Below are 26,293 nucleotides of genomic sequence, written 5' to 3'. Positions count from 1 at the left end.
AACTTGTCCCTTGATGTAAATTCACACTCAGTTTTATTCGCCAATGATACTTCTGCCATTGTCAAAAGTAATGACTCGGAATAAATTCCCTCAATTGTCACAAATCCACTAGATAGTTTAGAAAAGTGATACCAACTAAATGGATTGAAACTGAATATTGGAAAAACACATTTACTGCAGTTTAACACTAAAAACTCTAAGGTAATTGAAACCCACATTAATCACAGAAACCAAGAACTGGAAGAAGCAGGCTGAGTTAAGCTTTTAGGAATGCATCTGGACCAAACTTTATCCTGGTCTGCACATATGACATACTTAACATATAAATTAAACAGCCTGACCTTTGCATTCAAGGTTCTTTCTCATCAGTCTACCAGTTTCAGTCTATAATGGCCCTCTTCAGATCTGTTTTATAAAAACATGTCCTAATGCACTGTCATGGCTCCAGCATATTAGGACATGTTTTTATAAAACAGATCTGAAGATGGTCATTATAGACCGAAACTGGCAGCCTGATGACAAAAAATTTGCGACCATAGACATAAAGCAAATTAAATTTATTCTATATTTGGGTCACTGTTCAATTTGCTATATGTTGCAGCTTGTGAAATGAAGGTTCTGTCATATTCAACTAGCATCGAGACCAGAGAAGTAGTTTACCACAGCTATTTTTTGAGGTAACACGAGCAAAATGATTAGAATATTAAACTTACATAAATCTGTTGTTAGAAATATATGTGAATTGCGTGTTATTCATCTCATAAAGTACACAATTTCAGAACATATGTCTGACGCACAGGAGACATGTCAAGGTTACAATTAGCTTATTTAAAATTTTGTCACACTTACAAGAATACTTTGTGAAGAATTTACTTATTTAAAATTTGTCAGACTTACAGTATTTACATCAATTATAACTATCACAAATTTTTATTCCATTTCAAAGATCCAACTCAAATTAACACTTCGTCCTTCATGAAATCTTCCACAGAGTAGTAGCATCGTTCAATTAGAAAATAATGCAACTTGCTTTTTAAAGTATTCATCTTCATATTCATTATGTCACACCCTTTTATTGTGTTGTGAATTTTCATGGATATATACTGAGGAGTCTGGCCATGCAGTTTTATGTGACGTGAGATGAGCATAAAGTTTTCTTTATGTCTTGTGTTGTATGAGTGTTCAATTTTTTATCAGCTCTGCTGGGTAGGAAAAGAACCACCTCAAAGAAGTATAAAGAGGAGACAGTTAATATTTTTAGATCTTTAAATTATGGCTGACATGATGCCCTCGGCTGTGCAGTGCACAAGTTGCGATTGATTCTTTTTTGTAACTTTAAAATTCGTATAACGTTTCCCAAGTTTCCCCAAAAAATTATGCTATATCGAATGACAGATTTACAGATTCAAAGTAGCTATATATGCTATTTTCCTGGTGTCCATATCAGTGGCACAGGTTGAAATTTCCACTGCATATGCAAGGCTGTTTAATTTATTTGCTAGATAATCTATACGAGAATTCCAACTCTTCAGTCTAAATTTATTCCTAGGAACCTGACTGAGTCAAGTTCTTCCATTTTTTGATTGTTGTGAGTGACAGAGATTTCTTCAGTTTTTGGCTGTTTGGTTTTAAAACTCATCCTGTGGGTTTTTGAAATGTTTAGCCTTAAGCCATTTAGACTGAATCATGTTTCCAAGTTACTTAATGTATTCATGACACTCTGTGGTATATTGTCAGGATTTTCATTTTCAATTACAGGAAGCCGACACATTGAACCTTGAAAATGTTTCATAAAAATCTGACTTCATTTCAGAATGACATAAAATGCCTAAAATTTCACCACTGTCCAGTAATCCTTTTAGCAAAATGAGACACAATAACCAAAGAGAAACTTGTGTACTATTTCCAAAAGATGATAGAAAGAAAGCCTTTCCTAACAGTAAGTTAGAAAGTATGTGAAAAGTGCTGGAAACAATTTCACAAGTAGAAGTTTCTGATAAGTCTAGTACATATGATCTAGTGTGTTCTGAGGTCAAACAAATGAGTGAAAAGGTGTTAAGCTGTAGTGATGAAAAAGACATTGCTGCAAGTGCAGACCTAGAAATTTTGAATGCTTCTTTGCAGTCTGTTGATGAATTGGCAGTTACAAAAAATTAACTAAGTGAGGCAAAGTATCCTACAAAAAAATTAATAAAAGTAACTTCAGCAATCCAAAGAAAAGTACTGTTGCTGTATTCTGATGAAGAAGAGTTAGATGATCATTCATAATCAGAGATTATCATTGAGCTGAAAGGGAAATTTAGTACCTGCACATCTCAAAGTAAACAGATGGAAATTTTTGCCATTTTACATAAAAGCTGGAGTATTAAGAAGCATCAGGAGGAATTTAACATAGCTAACTACCTGACTAGAAAAGTAAAAGATTTGGTGAAGGCCAACACACACACGACTGCAGTCTCATGCAGCCTGATACTGCAGTCATCATGTGTGTGAGTTGCATATCTGTCTGTGTGTGTGTGTGTGTGTGTGTGTGTGTGTGTGTGTGTGCGCGCGCGCGCGCGCGCGTGCGTGTGTCGTCTAGTGTTGACAAAGGCCTTAATGGACAAAAGCTTTATTTGTGACAGTCTTTTTGTTATATCTATCTGTGACTCAGCATCTCTGCTATATGGTGAGTAGCAACTTTCCTTTTCACAATATTGTTACATTCCATCCCAGCTTTTCCAATGCTTGATTTTCATTCTTTGATGCATATAAACAACAAATAAGTATGCATAACATAAGGTTAACATCATTTGCTTCCCTTTTTTTCTGTATACTTTGCTCATCAACCACAATTTACTGAAAATGTCTGGCTTATTATTTGTTTCTTAAAAGGGCAAAAATGTTATTAGAAATATTTAAGTGAATTTGTGGTTTTTCCAGTTTTACATACTTCTTGACAGCCATTTTAAGTTCCTTTCAGGCTAAGCCCATTTTAGCCCATTTTCTGTCACTGCAATACCACTTTGAGAATATTTGTATAGGTGTGAAAAAATGTAGCTTTGTAGCCTCAGAACCCTGGCAGTGACCCTATAACCCTTGTCATGCATACACTATGTCGGTTAAAACTACATTTATTTCTCACACTGGATATTAAATGCATATTTTGTGTGCCTAAGTATGGTAACTTTGAACTGCTGGAGCTCAGTAATGGATAATGATATCACAAAAAGTTTTACGGTTCCCTGAGAACATTGCCTTAAAAACACTTGGTAGAAGTCCTGACAATTTGCCATGAATAAAAATTATAGAAGTGACTTTCCCCATGATTGGTACTTTTAATAAGCAAAAAATCATGGTTTTTCAGTTGTATCTTGATAACAGATACAGATTTTTGGAAACGAGGAAATGGCATTTCCAGATGAGTGTCTAAGGAATTTACATTTAAAATTTGAGCCATTTTCTGTGGTGAGTTGTTTCAATAACTTGGCTACATACTGCAAAAATAGCTAACAACCAGTTTCTGCAATTTTCTGCACAAGTACAATAACTTTAAACCTGTTGATCTTGGTAACAGATAATGATATCATAATAAATTTTACATTTCCTTAACAACATCATCTTAAGAATGTATGGTAAATATTTCGACAATCTATCATGAATAGAAATTACAGAAGTGGCCATCCACACAATTTGTACTTTTGGTATCTGAAAAATCATGGTTTTTCGGGGTTTTCTTAGGAACTGCCCATGAACAAATGGTTCTTCTATAAACCACCTAAGGTCCATCCTAGGTCACACCTAATGCAAAAGAACCAACCAACTTGTTCAATTTGCCTGGGCTGGAGGCAGTGTGTAATGTTTATTGTTGACCCAGTCCTGTAGGATAGCTACAGTACTCCTTTTCTTCCAATAGGTGTACAAATGGTTGTTAGGCCCAGCGCTATCCGACACACTTGAACCCTTGTCTCTGATCAATAGAAACCAAGATATGACCATCTGAAAAAACTACACTTTCACGCACGGTTTCTTAGAACATATTGGCACCATACACTGTCGTGCACAGACTGATAAGTCCCAAATACTCCCATACCAGACATAGCTGGGAGAATAACTTATCAGGCTAACAACAACTGCTTGACACTTAATCATGTATGGCATTATGCAGTGCAGTTCCAAACAAGTAAAAATGACTTGCAGGTACCAGAAGTGCAGAGATTAATGGATGCGCACAGTATGATGCTCCACATGTAAAGTTCCTAGACATACAGATTGGTAATACACAGAATTTGTATTAGTGACTTATGTCTGGAGTAGTGCTGGAGGGAATTGCGTGAATCCTGCAGGACTATCCATAAATCTGTAAGAGCATGAGGAAGTGGAGATCTCTTCTGAACAGCACATTGCAAGGCATCCCAGATATGCTCAATAAAGTTCATTTCTAGGGAGTTAAGCGGCCAGCTGAAGTGTTTAAACTCAGAAGAGTGGTCCTGGAGCCACTCTGCAGCAATTCTGGACATGTTGGGTGTCACACTGTCATGCTGGAATTTTCCAAGTCTGTCAAAATGCACAATGGACATGAGTGGATGCAGGTGATCAGACAGGATGCTTACATACATGTCACCTATCAGAGTCATATCTAGACATATCAGGGGTCCCATATAACTTCAACTGCACACACCCAATACCATTACAGAGCCTCCACAAGCTCGAACAGTCTCTTGCTAACACGCAGGGTCCATGGATTCATAAGGTTGTCTCCAAACCAATACATGTCCTCTCGTCGAACCAGGCAACATGTTTCCAGTCATCAACAGTCCTATGTCGGTGTTGACAAACCCAGGTGGGGTGTAAAGCTTTGTGTTGTGAGGTCATCCAGGGTACACAAGTAGGCCTTCAGCACTGAAAGTCCATATCAATGATGTTTCATTGAATGGTTCGCACATTGACACTTGTTGATGGCCCAGCATTGAAATGTGCAGCAACTTCTGGAAGGGTTGCACTTCTGTCACGTTGAAAGATTGTTTCAGTCATCATTGGTCCTGTTCTTGCAGGATCTTTTTCCAGCCACAGCGATATTGGAGATCTGATGTTTTATCAGATTCCTGGTACTCATAGTACACTCGTGAAATGATCATATGGGAAAATCCCCACTTAATTGCTACATCAGAAATGCCATGTCCCATCGCTCATGAGTCGATTATAACACCATGTTCAAACTCACTTAAATCTTGATAACCTGTCACTGTAGTAGCAGTAACTGATCTAACAACTGCACCAGACACTTGTTGTCTTATATAGACACTGCCAACTGCAGCACTGTCTTCTGCCTGTTTACATACCTCTGTATTTGAATACAAATGCCTATACCAGTTTCTTTGGCACTTTAAAGCAAAGTGATGTGGCAACAGCAATGGATAAGTTAGCTAAAATGCTCAGCTCTGCCTGCTTTGTATTTACAAACCTCTAAAATTATGCTGACTTCCGTGGAGAATTGCTAGCATACTTTGCATACTTTCACTTATACTGTACTATGGCATTATCTTCTGGGTCAGTTCAGCTTACAAGGAGAGGCTACATCCTGCTACCCACTGACTTTGAGAATCTTTGGAATACTGATTGGTGGCCTTTCAAAAGTAACTCTTATGAATGGGTTTTAGTCAATACACTACCATTTTCAAAACAATTGAATTCAAACTTCATGACAGGATTCATTTGGAACCTGGTGGAACCATTTTGACTCTTAAATATGGACAATTTATTTATAAAAACCTGCAACCTAATACGAGGGTAAGGCAATTATTATCCGCAAAGCAGTTATAAAATTTTATTCTAGTCAAATAGGAAACTTACAAGCACATCATTTTTCAACATGGTCTCCTTGTGTTTCAATGCACTTGGTCCATCGTTGTACAAGCTTCCTGATGCCCTCATAAAAGAAGGTTCTCAGTTGAGCTGCGAGCCAGGAATGCACCGCTTCTTTCACTGCTTCATCTGAGGCAAATTGATGGCCCCTTAATGCCTGTTTGAGTGGACCAAACAAGTGATAGTCAGAAGGGGCAAGATTGGGACTATATGGAGGATGATCCAGTACTTCAAATTTGAGTTTCTGGAGTGTTTCAGCAGTGTGGGCAGCAGTTATGCAGACAGTCATTGTCGTGCAACAACGCAACACCTTTTGACAGCAATCCTCGATGTTTGCTTCAAATTGTAGGCTTTAGCCTGGCAGAGAGCATCTCACTGTAATGTACACTGTTTATTGTTATGCCCCTTTTACCATAATGTTCCAGTACGGGACATTGTGCATCCCAAAAAAACCTTAAGCATCAGTTTTCCTGCAGACTGGTGGGTCATGAACTTTTTCTTGCATCGCAAATTTGGATGTTTCCATTCCATACTCTGCCATTTACTCTCTGGCTTGTAATGATGGATCCATGCTTTGTCACTGGTAATGATCCTGTCTAAGAAGTTGTCCCCTTCATTAGCATAGCGATCCAAATGTTTTTTGTAGATGTCCAAGCATGTTTGTTTATGCAACTGTGTGAGGTGTTTTGGGACCTATCTTGCACAAATTTTATGAAACCCAAGTCTGTTGTGGATGATTTCATTGGCAGAACCGTGACTAATTTGCAGATGATGTGCCACTTCATCAATAGCCCATTCATGACACTTTGTTGTGGCAAAACACTGTTCCAGTACTGTACTGAAAGTCTTCGATGAATTTTGGCCCCTGATATGCCTTCTGACCACAAAAAACGTATCACTGAACATTGCTCTTCTTTGGTGCAAATAGACAGCGGAGCAGCCACGATTAACAGCATGGCAGAGATAATGAAACTAACCTAGCAGCTTGAAAATTGCAAAGATATAGCAACAAATAAACAAAGCATGCGTCATCAATGTAAAACAACAGTACTACCAAACTAAGCAAAAAAAATATAGCTAAATTGCAGCTAATAATTGACTTACCCTTGTAGTTTCCAAGAAACTGAAGAATTAGTGGTCAGGGTCCATTGCAGATACACTTGAGGAGGAAAAGCTGCTGCTGACTGGAGAAGTGTAAGGTCTGTATCCACACTATAGTCAGCTTACATGTGTGATGGTTGAAATCACATTTTTTTGCTGTATTTTATACATAAAGAGATAAAGTCTTGTATATAACCAGTTGTCAGCCTAATATTTCACACAGTGTTATTGTACAAATGAAAAAAAAAGAAAAACTTATTGTGATGAGATAAATGTAAACTAAGTCCGATGTAACATCGATATTTGGCAGGAATATCAGTGTGCAGGAAAATGGCACAAATCCAAAATGTTTGGTGAAGGTCATTTCTCTGCTTCCCCTAGTTCAATGACAAATACCATCCGAAATACTGTGAAGGCTTACTACGACAGGGGGAACAATCAATATATATATATATATATATATATATATATATATATATATATATATATATATATATATATATATGTCTGCTTGTGTCTGTATATGTGTGGATGGATATGTGTGTGTGTGCGAGTGTATACCCATCCTTTTTTCCCCCTAAGGTAAGTCTTTCCGCTCCCGGGATTGGAATGACTCCTTACCCTCTCCCTTAAAACCCACATCCTTTCGTCTTCCCTCTCCTTCCCTATTTCCTGATGAGGCAACAGTTTGTTGCGAAAACTTGAATTTTGTGTGTATGTTTGTGTTTGTTTGTGTGTCTGTCGACCTGCCAGCACTTTCATTTGGTAAGTCACATCATCTTTGTATATATATATATATATATATATATATATATATATATATATATATATATAAAATAGAGGGAAACATTCCACGTAGGAAAAATATATCCAAAAACAAAGATGATGTGACTTACCAAATGAAAGTGCTTGCAGGTCGACAGACACACAAACAAACACAAACATACACACAAAATTCAAGCTTTCGCAACAAACTGTTGCCTCATCAGGAAAGAGGGAAGGAGAGGGAAAGACGAAAGGATGTGGGTTTTAAGGGAGAGGGTAAGGAGTCATTCCAATCCCGGGAGCGGAAAGACTTACCTTAGGGGGAAAAAAGGATGGGTATACACTCGCACACACACACATATCCATCCACACATATACAGACACAAGCAGACATATGTCAGTAAGTCACATCATCTTTGTTTTTAGATATATTTTTCCCACGTGGAATGTTTCCCTCTATTATATATATATATATATAAAAACAAAGATGATGTGACTTACCAAATGAAAGTGCTGGCAGGTCGACAGACACACAAACAAACACAAACATACACACAAAATTCTAGCTTTCGCAACGCAACCATCCGCAGATGGATATGTGTGTGTGTGCAAGTGTATACCTGTCCTTTTTTCCCCCAAGGTAAGTCTTTCCGCTCCCGGGATTGGAATGACTCCTTACCCTCTCCCTTAAAACCCACATCCTTTCATCTTTCCCTCTCCTTCCCTCTTTCCTGACGAAGCAACCGTTGGTTGTGAAAGCTAGTATTTTGTGTGTATGTTTGTGTTTCTGTGTTTGTTTGTGTGTTTGTTTGTGTGTCTGCCGACCTGCCAGCACTTTCATTTGGTAAGTCACATCATCTTTGTTTTTAGATATATTTTTCCTGCGTGGAATGTTTCCCTCTATTATAATCATATAATTAATTCTTTGATTACATATAAATAAAACTTCTTTGTTTTTCATGGTTCTAATAATTCCATCAAACCAAAAACTGACCCTGTATCGTGACCTTTGACCATTTTTATGGATGTGTAGTGCCCTAAGTCCTATCACAGGAGTTATTTCTAAGTTTAAAATGGTCAATAATGCCTTTAAAATAATTAAGAGTGCCTTTCTGGAAATAGCATCAATCTCTTTATTTTTTTAACAGTAATTCATATTCTTTTCCGCCATCAATGGACACAATGTCACTGATAAATGTAGTACATGACCAAAAGTTAAGTCAGGATATTAAAATTTTTTCAGTCCACTTACTGACAAAAACTTGGAAAAGAATGGCAAACACGTACTAAAACCTGTTACGTGATTAATTTCAGTGAATTTTTTCCTTTAATACTTACAAAGAGATTAATCAACAAATTTTAATTACTAAAATTAGCAACTGAAAGAAATGAAGTAGGATCAATCTTAATTACTACATCAGGATTGCCTTTTGAGCTCTGGATATGAGCTTCATAACAAATACTCACATCTCACTTCTTTCTGTTGATCAGTAATGTCTTACAAGAAGAACACAGTGGATGTCAAAAGAGTAGATCTGTCAGATAATGTTTGCATCATGAAACAAGTAATCAAGGAAAAAAGAAAATGGTACCACAGCATCTATATTCTGTTTATAGACAAAGTCAAAGTACTAAGCAAGAAATTCTTTGAGAAGGCATGTATAAGTTCTACAAACAGGTCATGCAAATTCATTCAAGACTACATTAATATGGGCATACAATAAGCCTGCTCTTTGTCACTGATTTTATTTAATTTTAACATCATCATCATTTGAGAATGGAAAAGAAGGCCTGTACAGTTAGGTTCATTTCAGACAAATGACTTTATCCTGACACACTTGTTTGCCAAAAACCAGGTAATGATTTCAAATTCTACATCTACATCTACATCCATACTCTGCAAAGCACAATGAGATGCATGGCAGAGGGTATGTCCCATTTAACCCGTTATTACGGTTTCTTCCCTTCCATCCATGTATGTAGCACCGAAAGAATGATTGTTTGAATGCCTCTGTGCATGTAGTAATTATTATAATCTTATTCTCATGACCCCTATGTGAGTGATGTGTAAGGGATAGTACTATACAAACCTGTGACCATTCATGCTGCCCTTCTTCGTATACATGCAATATCTCTTGTTAGTCTCATCTGCCAAAGGTCCCACACACTTGAGCAATATTCTAGAATTGGTTGTATGAGTAATTTGTAAGCAGTCTCCTTTTGGACTTATTGCACTTGTCCAGTATTCTACCAATAAACCAAACTCTACCACTTGCTTTCCGCTTGACTGAGTCTATGTGATCATTCCACTTCATAACCCTACGAAGTGTTACACCCAGGTATTTGTATGAGTTGGCCAATTGCAACAGTAACTCAGTGATATTATAGTCACAGGATACTATGTTTTTTTTTCATTTTGTAAAGAGCACAATTTTTCATTCCTGAACATTTAAAGCAAGTTGCCAGTCTTTGCATCACTTTGAAATCTCATCAAGATCTGACTGAATATTTATGCAGCTTCTCTGAGATAGTACTTCATTACAGATAACTGTATCATCTGCCAAAAGTATGGGGTTACTGTTAATATAGTCTGCAAGGTCATTAACATAGAACATGAACAGCAAGCATCCCAACACCCTTCCCTGGGGCACACCTGAAGTTACTTCTACATCTGACAATGACTCTCCATCCAAGATAATATGCTGTGTCCTACCTACTAAAAAGTCGTTAATCCAGTCACAAATTTCACTTGATATCCTATATGATCATACTTTTGACAATAAGCATAGGTGTGGCACTGTGTCAAATGCTTTTCGGAAATCAAGAACTACTGCATCTACCTGACTGCCTTGATGCAAAGCTTTCAGAATGTCATGTGAGAAAAGTGCCAGATGGGTTTAGGTGATTGAAGGTTTTGGAATCCATGCCAATTGGCATTGAGAAGGTCATTCTGTTCACGACTCCTCATTATGTTTAAACTAGAATGTTCTAAGATTCTACATCAAACCAAGTCAAGGTTACTGGATGGTACTTTTGTGAATCACTTCTACTACCTTTCTTTTAGACAGGTGTGACCTGTGCTTTCTTCCTGGAACTGGGCATGATTTTTTGTTTGAGGGATCTACAACAGATTATAGTTAGAAAAGGGGCTAACTCAGCTGCCACTTCGGTAAAGAATCTGGTAGGGATTCTATTGGTCCCAGGAGCTTTGTTCAGTTTTAACAATTTCAATTATTTCTCTAAATCATTGACATTAATACTTATTTCATTCATGTTTTCAGTGCTGTGAGGATTAAATTTGGATATTCTCCTGGGTTTTCCTCTGTAAAGGAACATTTGAAAATGGAGTTATGCATTTCCGCTTTTACTTTGCTGCCCTCAGTTTCACTTCCTGTCTCATTCACTAGGACTGGACACTAAATTTTGTGCCACTACCAACATTTAAAAACAACCAAAATTTCTTTGGGTTTTGTGAAACAACATTTGACAATATTCTGCTATGATAGTCACTGAAGGCATGACACATTGCTCTCCCGACTGCCAAACATGTTTCATTCAGCATCTCTCTATCCATACTCCTATGCTTTGTTTTACATTTATTATATTTTCCCTCCCATTATGAACTATTCTGCTGGGTACATATCAACCCAGTGCATGGTCAACTACTCTTTTCAGCTTGAGCCATAGTTCCTCTACATACTCCGGTCCTGTGCTGAAAGTTTCAAGTTGCTCACTGAGATATGACACTACTGACCTTTCATCTGGTTTGCTGAACATATATGTCTTAGTTCTTGTTTTAGTTGTCCTTTGTACTTTGGTAAGCAATGCTGCCACAACTGTGTCATGGTCACTGATACAGTGTGGACATCCTCAAAGAGGTCAAGTCTATTTCTTGCCATTAGATCCAATAAATTTCCATCATGAGTGGGGGACTAACTATCTGTTCTAGTTAGTTTTCAGAGAAGGCAGTTATTAACCCTGTGATGCATGAATTATTATCAAGTGAGAAAAAGTTTTTGAAATGGGATTTATATAGTAAAGAACAATGCCTATTATCACAAAATACAAAGTTTTATTCAAATTTGCTATTTACAAAAAAAAAAAAAAAAAAAAAAAAAAAAATACCAAGATGTCCACTGGAGTGGACACTATGCACTTAAGAACTCCCGGGTCTGTGTCTGTTAATTATTTCTTTTTGTATGGAAACTCTCAAAACAATTTGGACACAGAGGTTCCTTACATTTAGTGCAAACGTACTTAGTTTTCCTTTTGCACAATTGACTATGACATCTGTTTGCATTTTTTATGGCCAAACGTTTCAGCTAATGACCCCCTTGATGAAATCTCACCTCTTCTGCTGCTTTACAAACTGGTCTCTTTTTCTGGAATCTTGGAGTAGAAACAGGCCTTCCTCTCCTTACTGGTGACTACTCTTCATGTTTTCCCAGGTTTATGAGTGATCGTGCCATTGATGCCTTGAAATCAAGGAGACGGGTGTCATTACTTGCCTGCCTATATAGCAACCAAGAGTTCACAATGGCCACATCAATAAAATGGAAAAAGACACTCAGGTACCACCACCTGTTTCGTCAACAATGTGGATATAATGCTAGACACTTGTCCATGATGTTTTCACCTACCATATGACGATTGTAACAAGTGACGCTGAATGGTTGAGGTACACTGATGGTGTTGTTCTCCTTTTTGCTCCAGCGCTGAACTTGTGATATGGGCTGTGCACCAGCACAGGTAGAAGCAATATGAACACACTTATTGTCAAACCATTTTGTAATGGTTATTCCCTCTTTACACATAACAGATACACAGTTCCCTCGTGCACCCTTCATCATGTCTTGCTCCGCATGTCCCAGTGCCCCAAATGCCTTTTTTTTTTTTTTTTTTTTTTTTAGCTCCTGGAGTAGTGGGACACATGTAAATAAGGTTGTTGAAAAATACTTTGTGGTTCTTGTACTTGATATCATCACAAAGTCGTAGAACCACATCAGCACAAGCTCCAAACTCACTAACTGGCTGCCTTGCACCAGATCCATCTTGGTATATTTCAAAATGGTTCACATAATCAGAAGAACCAGCTCTCACCCAGACTTTCAGTCCCCATTTGCGGCTTGTTAGCAACATACTGTTTGATATTGCTCCAACCCTGATCATCAATACACTGATGCTCCTCAGCTTGTGTAGCATGAAGAACCTTTTTTTGCAGACACTCCAGAAATGGACAGATTTTGTTCAGACGATCAGTGTTGCTTTGATCGACTGCACTATTATCCACAAAATGAAGAAAATGCAGTATATTATCACACTGCTTGACTGGTAAAGAGTTGGCTACTAAATCCATCCTTAGGCTTCATCTGATCACCAGTATGATCGGGTATGAGGGTACTTGGTATATGTCATCACTATGTTCACACCTAGGAATGTTTTCAGTTCAGGAATTGTCAGTCCTAGATTCAATTTGCTATTCTGAAGAGCATACAGATTAGTTTGAAACACAATTGGTTCCAACATTTCATGAGAAATTATTTCTGTGAAGAAATCAATAGGACTGTCTCCAGTTATATTTATTTTTCCGCACCTGTATATTTTGGTACTGGTACAGAACTACTGTCGATCTGCTGCCACTTGTAGTTTGACAGCTGTGTTCTTTTTACTGGCTCAGAACTTGTAGCATCACATGGAGTTTCACTCTCACTATCATCAGAATCAGAACCATTGTCGTCAGAGCTAGAACTTGTTTCCACAATTAAGTTTCTCGATAACTGTGGTTTCCCAATTTCATTGTCAGTTTTGTCGGCCAGTGTGCAATCTGAATCAGATGGCAAATCTTCGGTTACTTCCTGAAATTCAGAATTTTGGGACTAATTATAGGATTTCTTGTGCCATAAATTATAATATCTATGCTAAACTAAGAAAGTATACTAAAAACTGTAAAATAAGAAACAAACTAAATGTTTCAGAGTGCTGAGTTACTATGTCACATTGTAAGACAGCTCATGACCAATGCCATTATTGCATGATGTCATAGTAATGGTAAAAATATGTTTCGGCGATCTTTGATTATTTAGAAATGGAGCAGTATCTATCTAGATTCATTACAAATTTTCTTACCCTGCATGAACACCCATAGAAATCTTTTGCTGAAATACTACACGCTGGTCCACAGCCATGCTTCCTAGAAGCCATCTTGTTCACCTGTGATGTTTGGATGTAAGAAGACGCTCTAATAGTTACACTACCGCACTACTGATGGCAGCAGCAGGTGGAGAGTGTCCACTGGAGTGGACTGCATGCATTGAAGACTTAAAAACATGGTCACAGTGTAGGTAAAAGTGGCCAATAGTAGCCATCCACTACAGTTGACACCATGCACCACAGGGTTAATGTTTCACAGGAAGTACTATCATGCCCACCACTAACAAAACTGTATTGATCTTCTCGCAACCTCTATGCCACATGGTGTGTGTTGCCAGCGCTCACCAGCACATACCTCCCCCTGCCCCCCCCCCCTTTCCTCTGAAATGCTGCACTGTTGTGTAGTGAAGCTGCAAACAACAACTGGGATGGAGGGAGGACCATGGGCACAAAGATGGGCCGGGAACCATGACTGTGGAGGAAGGTGTACTCCCAACTGTATCCTGCCATCTGGCTTGTGAGGCAACAGGAACATCCTTTGGAAAACTGCTGCCACAGCACATGTCCAGTCCTGAGGGCATGTGCTGAGGTGATGATGGCGATGGCAACGGCGACGGCAATGGCAATAGCTGGTCCAGCTCCATCGCATTGGCGACTGGGGACGGCAGGGGTGATGGCGCATCATCCGTCCACTCCTCCTGGGGTGCCCTGGTTGCACCAGTGGGCAGCTGCCAAGGCTGTGCAATCCCATAAAGAAGTGAATCTGAGGGAAGAAAAGCAGCAGAATCTGGGGCAAAGGGCATGTGTGAATTTGGTTCTGGTGGCGGCACTGCAAACCATTGGGACCTGCAATTAAGCACATATAAGATCCAATGAGCTTCGGAATCATACCTCTTTCCCAGCATCCACAGATGCCAAAAACCCTGAAAAAAACAAGATTGCATGGCGTAAGGCGATACTTGCAGACCACTGGCAGCACCGGATGCTGTGGTGGGTGTAGCACGAGTAGAAGCATCCGATGGCAGCACCCATGCAGAAGTTCCGCCAGTGATGGTCCATCTCATGGGTGAGAGTGATAGGAGATGAGAAAGAGTTGCAGCATCTGTTCCCATGTGTGGGTGCCGTGAAGCTTGGCCATGTGTTGCTCGAAAGTGCTTACAAAGTGTTCTGCTTCTGCGTTGGACTGTGGGTGAAATGGAGCACTTGATAGATGACGAATGCCATTGCATTTACAAAATTATTCAAAATCACTTGTAGTGAACTACGGTCCGTTGTCCGACACAAGTACTTCTGGCAAATCTTCAATGCAAAATATGGAGGTCAATGGTGCTACATGACATGGTAGAGTTCATAGGCACTGCAAATGGAAACTTGCTAAAAGAGTCTATCACTATGAGCCAACGAGTGTTCCAAAATAGTCTTGCAAAGTCAATTTGCTCTCATTGCCATGGCAATTGAGTTTTAGGACAAGCTGAGAATGTCTGTGGTGGAGCAGATTGGTTCTCCACGCATGCACGACAGTGTGACATGATCTGTTCAATGTGGGCATCAATGCCCTGCCCAGTACAATGCCGGAGCGCTAACTGTTTAGTGCAAGCAATTCCCCAATGTCCTTGATGGAGCAACTGCAACACACCCTTTTGCAATACTCTGGGAATAAGCACACAGGATTGTCCACTGTCATTTTGAACTAGAATCATACGCTGTTTAACAGAAAGGCTATGCCGGCGTGCAAAATATTGGCACACAACTGTGTTCTGGATACCGTTCAATGAACGAGGCCAAGACATGCAAATGTAATTCAATAAAATTTTGAGACCTGGGTCTGTTTTTGTGGCTTGTGCTATTTTTCTGTAGTACAAGGGAATAGATTCCAGCAATTCAGAGTCCTGCACATCTATTTGGCAACCAGATGCGGCAGATGCATCAAAATCAGAGTCTGGGCCAATCGAAGGTGAGATAGGGCATCTGCATTGCCATGCTTTGACATAGATCTGTACACAATTTCATACTGATAATGTGAAAGCAACAAAGCCCAACACCGCAGTTTTTAAGTGATGCATGTATGAACCAGCTTTGATGGATGAAAAAAAGACTCCAAAGGCTTGTGATCTTTCACTAAATGGAACTTGCGACCATAAAAATAGTGACAAAATTTTGTCACACCATACACAATAGCGAGAGCTTCTTTTTCAATTTGATAATAATTGCACTGAGTTTGAATGAGCAACTTTGAGGCAAAAGGAATAGATCTGTCTTGTGCACCAATTCCGTGTGAAAGAACAGCGCCGATTCTGTAGGAAGAAGCGTCAACTTCGCAGGATCAAAATGCACAAATCGTCTGTCACTAAGCAAAGCATTTTTGAGTTTCTGAAAGGCATCTTGACAGTCTTTACTCCACACAAAAGGCACATTTTTGTGAAACAAGCAATGCAATGAAGCTGCGATCTGTGCAGAATTTGGTATGAACAAAATGTAGTATGTCATCTTGCCTAGAACCGACTGCACCTCAACCACATTTGCAAGGAACAGGCAGCACACCCTGACTGTTGATAACATAACTTAATGTACTGTAGTTCAATTTGAAAAAAGTCACACTGTTTAAGACTATGCTTGAGTCCTGCTTCTGACGATACTCAAAAAAGAGAATGCAAATTGGCAATGTGCTCCTCTGATGTATGACCTTAGACAACAATATAGTCAAGATAGTCTGAACAAAATGGCATTATTGCAATCAGCTGTTCCAAGTAATGTTGAAAAATGGCATGTGCTCAAGCACTGCTGAAGGGCAAATGAAAATACTTGAACAGTCTGAAGTGTGAATTTACAACAAACACTTTCTGTGATTCTTCATCCAATGGGATTTGCAAGTAGGCAGCATGCAAATCTATCTTAGAAAAGTAATGTTCTACACCAAGCCTGTCCATGATTTGGGTGCCATACCAGCTGGTAAGTTTGACCAGGTCCCGATTTGTCAGGTTGAGTTATGTCTTGTTCACGACTGCCCCAAAGCAGCCACAACAACAAGCACATTTGCAACCATGCGGACAGCCACATAGACATGTAAAGAAGCCTGTGAATTTAGTGTAGTCTTGCCCTACATGTTTTGCTCATCCTGCAGGACGAATATGTGAGCCTCAACACCTCAAACGAGAAATGCAACACCTGGAAACTGTTCTGAGGAGCAATGGGTACTCCACAAATTACATTAGAAGTGTAACAGAGCCAAACACTCGGCGAAGTAAGGAACCAGAAAAAGAAATGTCGGGTGCGGCCTTTCTGCCATACATTCCCAGAGTGACGGACAGAATCGGCCGTATATTGCGCAAACACGACGTAAAGACGATTTTCAAACCGACAAGGAAGATCAAAGAGTGTCTTAGATCGGCGAAGGAGAAAAGAGACCCACTTGCAATGTCGGGAATATACCGTATACCTTGCACATGCGGAAAAGTTTATGTCGGAATGACTGGACGATCCATTAACACCAGGATCAAAGAGCATAAGCGACATTGCAGGTTGGGGCAGGTGGAGAAATCGGCCGTGGCAGAGCACGCACTGAATGAGACCGACCACGTAATAAAATTCGCCGACACGGAAGTTCTGGCTGTAGAGAAGCACTATCACACGCGCTTGTTCAGAGAAGCTGTAGAAATCCAAAAATACGCGAACAGTTTCAACAAGAAAGAGGAAAGCCTTAAGGTAAACGGATCCTGGCTTCCCGTACTGCAGCGAACGACCGTCGCAGGTAGCAAGAGGAGAACCGCACCGGAAATGACCGCGGAGAAGCCCTCGGACGTTGGCGCGCCAGGTACATATAGTCTGCGGCCGCTAGCTCGCCTCCAGTTCACCACCGGCAATGGAGGGTGAAGCTTTGACAATGCCAGCCACTCGTGCTGGCGAAACGTCAGAAAAATCATTAGATGAACGTCGGCCGAAGAACCCGAGACAGAACCCAATAAATATTACATTAACTTGTCAGTCACTGATCAGTATTTAAGAAGAAACTATCCAAAAGTGATGGAGTTTGGTGTTGCACTGGAGAACTATTAACTAATGTCAGTGGTCATGTGAATTTTATCAAGTCGATGTGCCATTGTTTTACTACGGCGAAAGCCTATTCTTACACGGTGAAGACAATTTATTAAAAATCTAAAAAACAGTCATTTCTCATCTAGGTAGATAAAAGGAACCTGATATACATATATTTAACAGAAAGTGGAATATATTTACAACAAAGGAAGAAATAAATCTATTTACGAAGACATTTTCGAATGAGGTTTAGTCCTGCCAATAAAAATAGTCATTTATATTATCGGAAATATTCTTTGAGAAATTTTAATTCAATGTTGGCACCTCTGAAGGAAGAGCACAATGCTGACCATATCGGGGATATCTGACATTTCTCTGTGAATAAATGAAGACAGAGAGGCTTTGAACTACTAAGATTGTATTTCAGGAGGGAGGGAGTGTGTAACCAGTATGAGTTAGTATCATGACAAGTAATGGGACAAACCATCTCAACCCACAGGATCTATCCCCCCCAAAAAAATATGGCTCTACAATAAACGATGTGCCATGCAGTTACTTTTGCAGAATGAACTGGTACTGTTTGATGTCCAAGTAGCTTTTCTGTTGCCCAGTTTCAGTGTTCTGTGTATTGACATGTCCTTGGAGGTGGAAATGGGCTTTGTCTGTGCACAGAATGTTCCATGGCCATTCATTGTCCACTTCCATGTGAGTAAGAAATTCTAGAGCAAACATTTGTCCTATTGGCACGTCATCATGAAGCAACTCCTGAACATGGGCAATTTTGTATGGCTAGTAATGCATGATATTTCATAGAATTCTAGGCTCTGTGCTCAAGGGCATGTCCAAAGTTTGGTCAATTCCCTGCACCGCATGGTAGCACACCACTTCTCAACCCCTCCTGCAATGATGCAGTCTCACCTGTTGCTCTCTTTGGATCAACTGTTTCCCTCCACCTGTCACACTGCACTTCAAAAGAACCTGCCTTTTCAAATTTCATAATCATTTTGTCCAGGCCCTTGGCAGACATCAGACCAACACTTTTTTTCATACTTTGAGTATCCAGAACTTCTGGACAGCTATTGGTGCACAGTCATTGTTCTTGTAAAAGATCTTTACCAGCACCTTGTGGTCATGTACTGAAACGATAATGCCTAGCATCTCAGATGCAAACTGAGGAACAGCCATGTGTCATGAATTTTTTATTTTGCATATTTTGTCCTTACAGTGGCATTGTATGTTATCACTGCTGTAAATTCTGTGCACAGATTAATGGTCAGGAAGGAGAGTTTGAGGCTTTCAGTTATCAATGAACATGAGATCTCACTGACATTGCCAGTAAGCTGAAGATATTTACAGTTCTTGTGATTCCAGTGGTTGAGCCCATTGAAAGACTGTGATATTACTGTTGTGTCGGCTACTGTGGGACTCAGCATGGACACAAACAAGGAAGGTGAGAAGTTGCAATGGTCAGTAGCAGGAATATAAAATCATCTGTACATATTCTAAAATTCTGATGACTTAAAGTGAGTGTGGATCTCGGTTATATTGGCTTATTCCCCCAAACCACCTTCCATTTCTTTACGAGATGACGTACTTGGTATTTGCAGCCACTCTTCTTTACTGAATAGCCAGCTGCTGGAAACCCTCTTGACTTCTTCTCCGTTGAATAACACTAGATACAGGAATTTTTAGACACTTTCCACTTACGAAATAAGTAGACTTACAAACTTTACTTTTCGTCAACTAATGATGTATTTGACCTCCATACAAAATAAAAATTTCACTTTCCACATGAATATATAACTTCCTGCAAGTCTCTTGTACAGTCAGACGTTAGAAACATATTGAATTGCAGTTAAAAGAAAGTTAGTTTGGATACCATGACCTTTCTTAACATGGATCATAAAATGAGTCTTGCCTCTAACAAGGTTGTGTCAAGAGTCTACAAGTGTACTTTTTTCAACAGTTCTTGTTTCAATAACAATAGTCAATGACACAGTAAGCACAGAGCTGCATGGTTCTTCCTTACACACTCACTAAAACAGCTATGGATTGCCCGACAGGTACTTGTCGGTGCCATCCGACCGCCGCGTCTACTTTCTTCCTGCGACTGATATTAAACCTGCACACACAAACATGTGATGCACAGTAGGTAGGATTCTACCATCCCACACTCATATCCAGAATATTGTGTGTTCGAGACGGTAGAAGGCTGAGTGGTTCTAGAATTTACACAGAAATTCTCAAATCACTACAATATCACATGCTGATTAAGGCGACACACTATTTCTACAAAGAAGAGAACAATTATTCAATTTGTTGTGCCTCCTACATGCAAGTACTTTCCACTATTACTACTCTGAAAGCAGGCTAAGTAACTTCTTCAATGATGAGTGGCACTCTCATCACTTTTGGTGAAGATGATGTGAGCTGAACCAGCTAGGAACATCAGAACTGTATGTTGCATTAGCATTCTTGTAACTACATCGAGCTTCATTCTCTGTTTCTCTAATGCAGCACACAAATTAAATGGGAAACTGATTGTGCTTTCAGTAAGTTAGTTGTGGAAACCTTCTTATAGCCATCTAAAAGGCTAGTTGCACAACTGTAGTGGTTATAATCTCAATGATATGGGTCTGTATTTCAAATACATATTGAAATATGTTCCAAAATGAAACAATCTTCTTGGCTTTGAGGAAGCCTTAACAGTATCAAAGTAAAAGTGAATAATGTTGTCCAGTCTTCTAACAGGGTGTGCTTCAGAAATATCTATCTCAAATTAAGGCCCATGTTAGATATTAGAAGGTTTTTTTTTCTTTTTTTTAAGAAATTATGTCTTTCCTGTTGTAGTCTGATAGTCTCTAATGTGAATTTTTGTGTACAAGACAGTAGAATTCCTTCAATTCATCTACTACGTAGTCCCCTATATAAACTAAAAAAGAAACACTCTTCCAAAACATTAACTGGCAAGACTGTGGCTCAGTTTTGATTTTTAAGTGGCTGGCATGGAGAAAATACTATTGAGGCTGGTGATGGAGTTTTGTAATGAATGGACACTGCAGCTAACATCCACTAGCACAATAACATAGTTTATGGATCATTTTAGTGTGTATCTACTGTTATAGGTTTTGTGTGTAAAAATTTTATGGTGATTTACAAGATGGTCTTACATATGTGTCTTTGGATGAACAAGCATAACTCCATGGTCAAGAAGATAGAATATATAGTGAAAGAAAATAAAACCTGGGATTATACATGTGACAGAATGAGCCAATCATTCTGATATACTTTAAACTTCCCCACTAACAGTTTAGAGATGAATTGCTGACATTGCCATTTTTCAATGATTAATTATGTCTTCATCGTAATGGATGTGATCATGAAATCTCTAACAAGACAACACAGGCATTACTTCTTTCTATCCAACTGGTAATTACAGAGATAGTTATTAGATCATAGCAGGACTGTAAACAAAACTAAGTAACATACACATGAAAAGATAATATAAAGGAGATTTCAAAAAGTCCTTTTTTCTTATTTCAACTCATACACACAAATATCAAAACATTTCTTAACTCACTGCTGTTACATGGCAACAACCATCATTCTCAGAAAGGATACACCAAATTAAATGCAAACCATAAAATTCAGTTTATGTGTAATTCTGAAAGGCTTTTGTATATGCATCAAAGCTATAGATGCTGTCACTGCCACTAGGATGTCCCTTCAGGAGCAAACATAACTTTGCATGCTGCTGAACCATAGATGAAACGTCTTTCCACGTAGTTTGCTATTCAGTGATTGCAACTGATTGTCACGATTGCCAGTGGAGAAGATGGACCTAGCTGCTGCATAGGCAGGCCTTCTCTCCTATGAATATTAAGCTCTGTTACCTTGGTGGATGATGATTTTGGACACAGGTTTCCATCTGCAGTTTATTTTTCTCCTGTATACTGAAAAAACATTAGAGATTTTAGAGGGTCCCAGGACAAAAACAGACTACAGATGGAAACCCATGTCTGAAACCCTCACTCACTGAGGCAACAGAGCATTGCTTTCATGGAAGATAAGGCCTTTCTATGCAGCAGCTATCTTCAGTTTCTGCACTGGAGATCATGGCAATCAGTCATGATCACTGAATAACAATCAACACTGCGAAATGTTCTGTCTACAGTCCGTCAGCATACAAAGACACATTGTCTGTAGAAGGGGTGGCTTAGTGGCAGGTGCCGTCACCTACAACTTCGACATTCTGTAGCATCATTGGCTGATGTTTCCAGACTCCAGTTCTCATCTGCAATCTGTTGCTCATGTCACCCTCTACAACCCCTTGAAGGTCGCACAACATTTCTGTATAAGTGAGGCAACAGTTTATACATGAAGTAATATCATTTGATTACATACAGAAGTACCATTATTTTTAAGCTTATTGGTCCATCTTTTGTCAAATTTCATTAATTATCACCTTGAAAAAATAGCTTCTTCAGCCATAGGGGACTGACCTGGCACTGTTGCAACATTCCACTGCTGTCAAAAAGGAATTCACAGATAGTACTGTGTTTAATGAATGGCATGCAGCATTTTCATGACTCCCCAAGCAACATGCTATTGTATTGTCACATGGGGATTTGACTGTGTGCCAGCACTGCAGAAACATACCTGCAAACAAAGAAATAGTTGATCACATAACTTCATTTTTTCGAGGTGATACATAATTGAAGCGTAATGACTGCCCTTCAACAATCCTTCATAAGATGTAATCATTTCGACTATTTCAACACATTTAGGAAGTAATCAGTTCAAATGCAGCCATCAAGGATTACTAACAGACATTCACATAAATTGCAAAATGCTACAGTTACATGACAATATATATTTAAATTTGGCTCTCAGCTCACACACTAATGAATACTATAGGTCAATACATTGGAACTTACAATTATAATTAATAATCTGTGTTGAATCACTCCCATAAGAATCTTTCCTGTAAGAAAAAACATCCAGCCACCCCTTAAATTAACCACGTCAATCCATAGTAACCATGCCAACCCTGCATAGATGCAGACAAAGGCAAAGAAAAAGAAGGAGGAGGATCTTTCCCTTAAGTCAGAGAAAGTGGATCAAATGTACCATAAATTCATATTCATGATATTTTCAAATGTAATATGGACCAACAAAACAAATTCTGCAACCGACTGCCAGAAAAACTTCAGTTCAGATGATAAAACATAAATATATTGTGCCACGCAAAGGGTACTCACACTAATGCCCATCACAATCATTTTGCCTTTGTAATGGACTGTGTCCTCATGACAGTCTTTGGCCTTTGTAGTGGACTGTGTCCTCCTACATAGCTGAGAAACTTGTAAATTGAGGACAAACATTGATGCCTCCATAATGTCCTATCTGATATAATGTATGTGTTTTTTCACAGTTTCCTTGAAATTTATGTAATTACGAGGCCACTTTACCATAGAAGACGTCACTATGGTAGGAGGGGCCTAAAAATCATCATAGTTGTGATAAATACAGGCAAATACCAAAATATTGTTATGATAATTAAAGGTTTTAGATAAGGTGTTGTATTTAGGAGCTTATGCAAGAAGGTGAAGGCAGCAACACAATCACCACAAACAACTTTGTTCTTGACAGAGTATTGAACCTTAATCTCCCTTCCTTGCAATAATGGTATTTTTCTACAATGGAAGATTTCTTTCCCAAATTAAAAAATAAGATCCCCCATCAGCTTCATCTGCCACAGAAAAAATTAAGTAACAACAGCTGCAGAACAGACAACTACTTAACTGCAATAGTAGCTTACTGAACGACTTTTTATGCAAGAGTGTGGTTTGAAAAGTTCTCGGAACAGAATAGAAAAAAGTACTTACATCACTGAAACTTTTTTTATTTTTCAATGTAGTCTCCTTGTAGATTAATGCACTAGGTCCAACAATGTTCACTCCAGGACTGCAAAATAGTTGTCAACTGCAGCTATCAATTCTTTATTTGAAGTGAATCTTCATTCACCAAGGAAAATGTTCAGTTTTGAGATGAAATGGAAGTCTGGCGGAGCCATATCATATGAATGAGGTGGGTGTGGCAACAATTCATGCTTGAGTTCATGTAATTTTGCCATGGCAATGGCACATATGTGCAGGTGTGCATTGTCTTGATGGAAGATGACTTTCTTCCTTGCTAAACCTGGTCTTTTTTCAAGTATCTTTTGTTGCAATTTGTCCAGGAGGTTAGCACAGTATTCTCCAGTAATCTTTTGCCCAGTGGGGAGATAATCTACAAACAGGATCCCGTTCACATCCCAGAACACTGATACCATTACCTTCCTGCTGAATGAATTGTCTTTATCTCTCTTTGGTGGTGGAGAATCAGCATGTTTCCACTGCTTTGACTGTTGTTTTGTCTCTGGGGTATAGTAGCACACCCAAGTTTCATCTGTGGTCACAAACCGGTGCAAAAAATCTTGTCAATTTCTTCTAAAATGGGCCAGTGTTCTGATATGTCCATTCTCATGCATTTTTGATCCAGCGTCAAGAGTCGCGGCACCCAACTTGCAGATAATTTTTTCATTTCTAATTCTTCAGTTAAAATGTGATATACCTTTTCAGATGACATCTGGCAAGCGTGAGTAATTTCACGCACTTTCGATCAGCTATCCTCCATGATCATTTTGCGCACTTCTGCAATGATTACTGGAGTAGTGACAAATCTTGGCCGACTACTGTGCGAATCATCATGTAAGCTCTCCTGGACAAATTTTAATTCATTTGTCCACTTAGCAACAGTTGAATGTGAAGGAGCAGAGTCCCTCAGCATATTTTGGAAATCTGCATGAATGTCCTTTGCTTTCATACCTTTCTTTTCAAAGTACTTAATCACTGCTCGAATCTCGATTCTTTTCATCTTCACAAATCACTAAGCGGGAACAACAACAGAGCCAGGTCACTGCCATAACTCTTTTCCAAGAGCACTAACATGGCATGTGATTACAGGCAACAGTCCAATGAATATCACATGAACAATTCGCTGTGCTAGCGCTGACAACTCGTGGTGATCCCGAGAACTTTTCAAACCATCCTCGTAATGCACACCATTGACCCTTGTCCATTCCAAAGGGCTGAAATAATTATTCACACAGTTCAGGCAACATCTTGTGGTGGCACAAGTCAGACACATTGACCACCATAGTGATTAAATCAAGGTCTAGAATGGTTCAGAAGCATTTTAACTGCTGTTGAACTCAAAAATATTTTAGATCAGTTGTTTGACTGGATGACACATGTAGTGTCAGAACATGTTTATTTCTTTAATTGTTAGAATCAACCAGGTCAATCCTTTTAATATTAGGTGCCTCGCCGCAAGGAGTCAACATTGCCATTTCATCTGTTCCAGCTCAGAATGAGTCATTAGTACTCAAATAGTGTTGTAAGAGATTGTCTCCTACAGAATACACTTGATTTACATTTACATACACCCTCCGCAATTTCAGGGTTTCTTCCCATTCCTACCTTGTATGGAGCATGGGAAGAATGACTGCTAAACTGCCTCTGTGTATGCCCGATAGGAGTCAAATGTAGAAGGAAGAGGAATCTCTGTAGATTCTTCACTTAATATTGATCCCTGTGTAATGGCACCACCATTTAAGATAGGAAAAAGTTAGATTCAGTGCAATATTTCTGCGCGCACAAGTTACAGTCAGGCACGGACCTGTTGACAGTAAGTTATGCTTACCAGCTGTTGCGAAGTAGAATGGAGGCCACAGGGCCATAGAACCATTGAAAAGAGTAAACACAGCAGTTTTCACGGCTCAAGCTACAAGCAGAAGGGGCCCACTGGCCCAACCTAGGTGTTATGAGTACATGACTCGGAGCAGCACATTAGCAAAACAGAGGCGCACAGCCGCTTATAAATAGGTGCCGGTTTTCTAATGAGGGGGATTCAAATGTGGCAGTTCTCCTGGATGGGAGGGCTTGTCACACCACCAGCTATATGCAGCAGCAGATGGGGCACCAGCAGTCCAGTCCACAGCGGGTCACTGGTTCGACTCTCTGAGGCCAATGCAGGGTCCATAGCCAGCCAGCAGGCAACGGGGATGAAGGCCTCTGAGTTGGCTGCCAGCCCATCCTGATGTCGTCAAAACACTGCGGCTGTACACAGCCAGCACACTGCAGTACGTTGCACGGGTTGCTGAGGTAGCCCTTCCATGCCAAGCTGTTTTGCACACAGCGAAGTGGCGTCCTCGGCATCGCAGGACAGAGAGGAACACGGCACTGTATCTGGGAATAATGAAACAATTTAAGATCATGGCCAAGTTTTAATATGGCGCTTCCTGACAGTTTCCATCCACGTCCAACATTCGTCCACTGCATGCCAACATCTACATTTA

General features: G+C 39.4%; 1 protein-coding gene across 1 annotated transcript in view; it reads right to left on the bottom strand.

The window, feature by feature from the left end:
- Positions 1-13,431: 13,431 nt before the first annotated feature.
- Positions 13,432-26,293, bottom strand: part of LOC126253642 (cyclin-dependent kinase 12) — a 178,531-nt gene continuing 165,669 nt past the window's right edge. The window contains exons 14-15 of the mRNA XM_049955141.1: positions 22,395-22,551; positions 13,432-13,565 (exon numbers count right to left, since the gene is read on the bottom strand). Coding sequence (XP_049811098.1) covers positions 13,559-13,565; positions 22,395-22,551 — 164 coding nt within the window. The 3' untranslated portion in view covers positions 13,432-13,558. The remainder of the gene's footprint in view (positions 13,566-22,394; positions 22,552-26,293) is intronic.

The sequence above is a fragment of the Schistocerca nitens genome, chromosome 4, assembly GCF_023898315.1.
Source record: "Schistocerca nitens isolate TAMUIC-IGC-003100 chromosome 4, iqSchNite1.1, whole genome shotgun sequence".
NCBI classification, from domain to species: Eukaryota; Metazoa; Arthropoda; class Insecta; order Orthoptera; family Acrididae; genus Schistocerca; species Schistocerca nitens.
This window is presented reverse-complemented; position numbering and strand designations above follow the sequence as displayed.